The sequence below is a fragment of the Lolium perenne genome, chromosome 1 (genome assembly GCF_019359855.2).
Source record: "Lolium perenne isolate Kyuss_39 chromosome 1, Kyuss_2.0, whole genome shotgun sequence".
Taxonomy (NCBI): Eukaryota; Viridiplantae; Streptophyta; class Magnoliopsida; order Poales; family Poaceae; genus Lolium; species Lolium perenne.
In genome coordinates this window covers 32,317,269-32,324,229 of record NC_067244.2, presented here as the reverse complement: position 1 = coordinate 32,324,229, position 6,961 = coordinate 32,317,269, and the positions used below count along the sequence as shown (strand labels likewise).

At 41.7% G+C, this 6,961-nt stretch overlaps 1 protein-coding gene across 1 annotated transcript; it reads left to right on the top strand.

The window, feature by feature from the left end:
- Positions 1–1,036: 1,036 nt before the first annotated feature.
- On the top strand, positions 1,037–6,318 carry LOC127345638 (protein EMBRYO SAC DEVELOPMENT ARREST 30). The gene is made up of 11 exons (XM_051372127.1): positions 1,037–1,191; positions 1,669–1,857; positions 2,009–2,093; positions 2,589–2,656; positions 2,734–2,822; positions 2,898–3,141; positions 3,229–3,341; positions 3,616–3,706; positions 3,804–3,932; positions 4,617–5,170; positions 5,472–6,318. The coding sequence occupies exons 2-11, from the start codon at positions 1,705–1,707 to the stop codon at positions 5,908–5,910; spliced, it is 1,965 nt and encodes a 654-aa protein (XP_051228087.1). The 5' UTR covers positions 1,037–1,191; positions 1,669–1,704; the 3' UTR covers positions 5,911–6,318.
- Positions 6,319–6,961: the final 643 nt, after the last annotated feature.

Below are 6,961 nucleotides of genomic sequence, written 5' to 3'. Positions count from 1 at the left end.
TTTGGAATAGATCCAATTCTGTTGAATCTGACTCATAGTGATCATTTCCCTTTAGCAAAGAATGACCTTGGTTATCAAAGTATTGAACAACCGGGATCCATTTACTTATGATACCTACTACCTCCGTTTCAAAGAATAAGGCGCACACGTATTCCAAGATGAACTTTGACCATACAAATTAAGCAACAAAATATTAATTATATTATATGTAATTAGTACCGTTGAATTCGTATTGAAGAGTACTTTCTGATGATGCTAATTTCATACAAACAATCTTTATATATTTAAAGTAATTATTGGTCAAACAAAAAGCACGAAAAACGAGGGCGTCTTATTCCTTGAAACAGAGGTAGTAGTTGGCATTGATAACAAGATCCAATGAATTATGAGTTTAATAGATTCTCTTTAGCAGAAAGACCTATATTCTTTGCTCATTATCAGACAATCAAAGGCTTTACCTTTTTTTTTAAAAAAAAAGAACTTCTATAACTCTATCAATTAAGACTTTGGCATTTCTCTCGTTCAATGCGCAACTTGGTTTTAATGATTTTTATCATCGCGAAATATATTTTAATTGTTATCGTTGCCACGGGTAAAAGCAAAGCCAATTCATTGATCCGATAATGTCACCGTAGGAAACATGATGTGCATTTCAAATAACAAGAAATCTTTAAACCCACTAATTCTCCATGTATGAATAACAACTAGCTCAATTCTATCTTGTATATAATAAGATTCATGATAAATCTGTGTAAGTCAAGCAATCTTATTCATGTTCAATTTAGAAAATGAGTCTATATTTCTTATACCTAATTCTTGTTTTCGTTCCAAGACGGTTTTACGCGATGTTCACTAAAATAAGCATAAAGTTTTCATACGAAGTCCATTTTTGATGTATGACCACTTAAGTTGTTCAGAAAAAACATGTGCATATAAATGTAGTCACCGAAAATCAAGGTAGGGTGGCTGCTCAATCCTTCGATCCACTGACGGGCCGGGCCCACCGAGCCAACCAGCCTCCACGTGCTCCAGCCCGACCAGACCACGCAGGTCGCCACCTCGCCGAGGAGAGAGACGGGCGCTCCACTTCACTCCTCCCTACCACTCCGCAGCCGCTCGCCGCGCCGACTTGCTCCGACGAATCCGCCGCCTCCCCGAACCCTATCCTCTCCCGCCGCCGCGGTCAGGCAGGTACGGCCACCCTTCCCCTCTCTCCGTACTGTACCTGTGTACGCGTGCGGCGCGTGGGGATCTGGATCCGGGCTTCCCCGCCGTCGCCACTCGCGATGGATCCTCGCTCGCTCGCGGGGCCGCCGGGAAGCACCTGATTGGATCGCGGGCGCGGGCTATGTAGATGGGAGATTGGGGTTGCGCGCGCGCGCGTCTGTGGACTAGGGAGTTCTCTTCTATGTAAGACGAAAAACCTAAGAGTACTCAAAACCTAATTCTCCTTAAAATGTAGGTGTAGGGTATTCGGTAGGATCTGCATCAGTCCCCCAGATGAATTGTTCAACTTAAAATATTATTACGGAGAGCAACACACATAGGTTCTCTTCTCGCAAAATATGTGCCTTGCTTGTTATCTCTGCTTTGCAGCTTGTTGAGAATCTGAGATAGGCCTGGGTATCTTCTTCCTACTAGAACGCTGACCTTGGATCCCTTCATCAGGACTTGGAGCTGGGAGTAGAGTGATGAAACAATAAGATGCTCCTCAAAAGCAAATTCAAGCTGGCCACGGCCATCGGCATCGTCTTGTCGGTGCTCTCGCTGCTCGTGCACCTTTTCCTAGCAAACTACTCTGCCGGGGGGATTACAAAGTACAGCCTGCATATGGATGATGTCCTTCCGTTCGGATCGGTAAGCAGCGAGTTATGACTTATAGTAAGCCAGAATGTCAGGCTGTCAAATTTAACTCTCTCAAGTAATGTGCAACTTGGATAATGAACTAGACTTTGAGTTCCATATCTTGATGCAAGACTTTTTCTCCATTCCTTTGTAATTTTGGCAGAGGCCTCGACCCCGTAGATTGTGGGGTCCGCTACGGACACTTGATCACCTACACCCCTATGCAAAGCCTAGAAAAAACTACCCTGGTACGTTAGCTCTCAACTTAACACCTACTATGTTTGAATTTTGTTTTTTTCCTAAAGTATTCTGTAATAGCACCAGGCAACCTACCTTTTTCACATGTTGACATGCTTGATCCTTTTATTTCACACATTATATCATTTTATTCTTGGATTCATTTTGGTTTATTCAGCCCTCCACCCCCCTCTTTCTTGGCAAGCCTTTTAGTCACTACTCACCACTCACCACTACAATGTAGTTGGTCTTAGACTTGCTTACTGATTTCATGAGTTTTTCTCCTCTGTATGACTGTATGTTTTTTTTACTCTTTTAGTTTGAAAGTTTGACACTACATCTTTAAGTACTGTAGAACATATACCATTTCAGGAAGTTTTTGTTAATTAAAATGGTGCTATTTTTGTTTCCAGTAAATATAATATTTCTATCACCTTTTTTTCTTTTCTTCCAATTCAAACCATTCTTAAACCATGGTCTGATTTGTTTGATACACCATGTTGCAGCTCCAGCTAACCATAATGGTTTTATTTATGCAAAGATTTATGGTGGCTTTGAGAAGATACAGTCTTCTGTAAGTTTCGTTATGGAAATTACCACTTCTGATACCAATTATGCCCTAGGATCATGACATATTTCCAAATTTTTTAGATCTGTGATCTTGTCGCTGTTGCCAGGCTCTTAAATGCCACTCTTGTTATTCCTGAAATACAAGCGACAACTCGTGCAAAAGGCATAAGGTCACTGTCTTCTTCCGCTTTTTGATAGCCAGTTTGCTGGTTTATCTATTACTAATACTCTGTCTTCTCTTGCAGTTCAAAATTCAAAAGTTTTTCGTATCTCTATGATGAGGAACACTTCATTGCTGCACTTTCCGATGATGTGCCTGTTGTGCGGGGTTTGCCCAAGGATCTTAGAGAGGCTAGAAAAAAGATAAAATTCCCCACAGTATCTCCTAGGAATACAGCCACTTCAGAATATTACACCACCGATGTCTTGCCCAGACTTGTCAAATCAAAAGTCATTGGGATAATCATTAATGGAGGTAAATGTCTCCAGGTATTCTCCAGGTCCCACTAAATTTATGTTCTTTTTGGTTTGTGGTACATTGTGGATTTAGAGAGCCTCTGCGTGCCTTTTCTGCAGTCAATTCTTCCTGCAAGCTTGGAGGAACTTCAGAGACTTAGGTGCAGGGTAGCTTTCCATGCTCTCAAGTTCCGTCCAGAAATTCGGTCCCTTGGGAGCCAAATAGTGGGAAGGTGATGCTTCCCGTCTTTGTCATATTTGTATGATTAGTTTGTGTTCTTAATTTTATCTGTAGTTGCCAGTAGCCTGATCCAGTACTTCGCTTGCATTCGCTGTAACCAAGAAAACGAGATGTTGCCTTCTGCGTTCTGGTTTGTTTCCTTGTACTGGGGAGAAACTGTGTAAAACTGAAAATATTACCCTTTCAAATTTCTTCAATTATAGGATATGGATCTTCTATTTGGATATGCTTTTCTTGTTCTCATAAGCTCTTGTATCTCTGTATAGGTTGCGAGCATCTGGTCGTCCTTATCTAGCATATCACCCAGGATTGCTAAGAGATACTCTAGCTTTTCATGGTTGTGCTGAACTTTTCCAGGTTGGTAGTGTTGCCTTCTGATGTGAAGGGTTGGATGAACTTCTGTTGAATATCTATGTGCGAAATATCTGAGTGGTAGCCACTTGATTTTTTCTAGGACATCCATACAGAACTTATTCAATATAGAAGGAGTCAGATGATCAAACGAGGAACTGTAAAGGAACAGCTATCAGTTGATTCAGTGTCCATAAAGATAAATGGTTCATGTCCACTCATGCCAGAAGAGGTGAGGTTGTTTATAATGGTTTGCTAAAGTCAATTTTGTTTCGTATCTGGGATGGAACTATTCTCTTGATAGACAAATTTGAGTTAACTTTGCTCCTCTTAATTGAAAATTGTAGTAGTGCTTCAGACCTTCCCAATTACCTTGCAGAATCCGTTAAATTGGAAGTCAAAGGGTTACAAAACTAGACCAACTTAGGGTGGTTTTATGTACACTTGTTTAAACCTCGTGTGCAATTGCAAAGTTCAACGTATTGAGCTTCAGCTGAGAAATATGAGATACGAAAGCCTTATTCATATGCATATTGGATATCCGAGAAAAATAATCTTAGCTTCTAACCGTGCAACATCAGGTACATACATGTCTAGAAAACGAAGATATACAAAATTTAGTCAGGGATTAAGAGAGACTTCTTAAACTTGATCAGGTTTTCTATCCCTTGGCCATTCGTGCATTATACTTTTGGGGTACCACTTTCCTTGTTCAAAATGGTATTCTTTGAGAACATAATGTATTTTTTTGGTTCTTTTCAAGAAATACAGTTAGCACTGTGTCTCATTGCTCTTCCACGATTCTCTTACTGTGCTCTTTCATTAAATCATGTTAATACAGTTTGCTTATTACTGTGTTTAACTCGTAATAGATGCTTACTGACAATGCTATGTTCCAATCAATTTGCACTTACAGGTTGGAATTCTTCTCCAAGCATTAGGTTATCCATCAACTACGATAATATACTTGGCTGGTTCTGAGACCTTTGGTGGGCAAAGAGTGCTTATTCCTCTACGAGCTATGTATGCCAACTTAGTTGACCGCACTTCCTTATGTAGTCAGAGGGAGCTATCTGATTTAGTTGGCCCAGAGGCTCCTCTGTCCTCAGATATGCCACATCCCCCACCTCCCAAGAGCGAGAAGGAACTCATTGAGGAGTGGAAGAAAGCAGGGCCTCGTCCGAGGCCGCAGCCTCCACCTCCTGCAAGACCATTTTATGCCCATGAGAAAGAAGGATGGTATGGATGGATTGGTGAGAATGACACAGAACCTGATCCATCGCCAATTGAATTTAGGAGGCAAGCCCATCGGTTGCTCTGGGACGCGCTCGATTATTTTGTTTCTGTTCAAGCTGACGCATTCTTCCCTGGGTTTCACAATGATGGGAGTGGTTGGCCGGACTACTCAAGTTTGATCATGGGGCACCGGTTATACCAAACTCCGTCTGGTATAACCTATAGACCCGACAGGTATAACATGACTATTATCAGTACTAGTGGTTTATTACAGTTTGCTTACAACTTAAAAATGTTTTTTCTTTCTTAAAAAGTCATTCGAACCTTTTTCTTGGAAAACAGTAATAACAAATGGCGCATGCGGTATTTAAGTAGTTTGCATGCTATGCAGTAGCTATGTACAGTAACACCATCTAACCACTCGAGATTTTAGTAGCATACATTAGGTAGCGTTCGAAAGCATCTTTTGACAATGTGAATTGCTTATGTTATGTAATTTCACATGATTGTGTTTCCTCAATTTTCATATGAACAGAAAGACTGTTGCTACACTGTTCGAAAATGTCAGCGATCATCTGTATCACCCACCACGAAATTGGACAATGGCTGCACGTCAGCATCTGAATAATAGTGCGGGCATAGAAGGCATTGTAATGTCAGCTATGATGTCAAAACCTGTATCTTTTCTTGCGCACCCGTCACCGGAGTGCACTTGCAGAACACCAAAGTCACCTGCCATTCAGCCGGTGAAAGATAAGCATGGCTGGCTCCTTTTTGGAGGCGAAGAAGAGTGCCCTGATTGGATGGTCCGCAGCCTGGCAATGGTTTCCACGAAGAATAACGAACCTCAGAGTGAGGATTATGAGGGTGAGCTGACTGAAGATGACTCTAGCCAAGACACACAACAGGAATCTGATAGAAGAGACAGTAACAAATCCTCTGAGCAAGACGAGGAGATGGATCCCGATGACTGAGAAGATGCGGAGCGTGGAACTTGCCCATTATCCGCTATGAGCTCCAGATTAATTGAGCAACTAGCAGCTCCAGATTTCATGAGCACAAGCAGAGTATATCTCAAGGATCTACTGGGCTGTCAACACATCTTGCTCCAGATTTCACGAACAACATGAACACATCTTGAAGCATCATGGGACTCACGTCAACCTTGGGTGCTTTTGCCTGGATTGCCTTTGGTATACGACCTCGACACAGAAACTAACACTTAGGTTCTTTTCTTCTCTGTATTCCTTTCTTTTTTTTTCACAATTTTGCGGGTGGTACTGAAAGTTGTTTCTGTAGAAATGTCTGTTAACAACGGTGAAGGATACATTAAAATTTTGGTGAGTGATCTCTAAGCATTGTGAGGGAAATCAATGTTTTTCTGTGTCTTTTTTTCATGTGTCCTTCATTGCCTTGTGTATTTGGTTGGCGATCACAGCCAATTAAACAAAAGGTAAAAATTCTGGCGGCTGATTCACGGTGATAGTTGACTATTGCACTTTGTAGTTTTTTTTTGAGAAAGAATGCTGGCATTTTATTGACTAGGCAACATCTTTACAGAGTTCATCCTGAATACAATCCAGGATCACACTAACTGAAATATTACAAACTGGAAGCAAAGAATTACGAGCTACAGTATGTGCCACGACATTTGTATCACAGTCTGGAGAATTTGGAAGAACATGATTCAAAGCTTGAAGCCATATTCTTTGTCACTGATCACTCTTCCCACCAAAGAGCGATCTGAACTGGCAATATTCGCTGTACGATTGAAAGACAGTCTGATATCGCCACAGTGTTCTGAAAGCCATGGTCCTTCGACACAATCAGCGCACGGCGGATGGCCAAGCCCTCAGCTAGTTCTCGCGCAGGAAAACATCCATTCCTTCACTGCAAGAAAGAAGGTAGGTGCCCGAGTGATCTCGAGCTACAGCCCCCAGCCCATTCGCCGATCGTCCTGGAAGAGAGCTGCGTCCACATTTACGCAAAACGACCTTGCTGGCGGTCGATTCCATCGTGGTGTAA

Excerpts from the sequence above, each read along its gene's own strand:
- LOC127345638 (XM_051372127.1), top strand. The coding sequence starts at position 1,705 with ATGCTCCTCAAAAGCAAATTCAAGCTGGCCACGGCCATCGGCATCGTC. Across the intron at positions 1,858-2,008 it reads ATGTCCTTCCGTTCGGATCG|AGGCCTCGACCCCGTAGATT; the intron begins GTAAGCAGCGAG and ends TAATTTTGGCAG. Across the intron at positions 2,823-2,897 it reads ACTCGTGCAAAAGGCATAAG|TTCAAAATTCAAAAGTTTTT; the intron begins GTCACTGTCTTC and ends CTTCTCTTGCAG.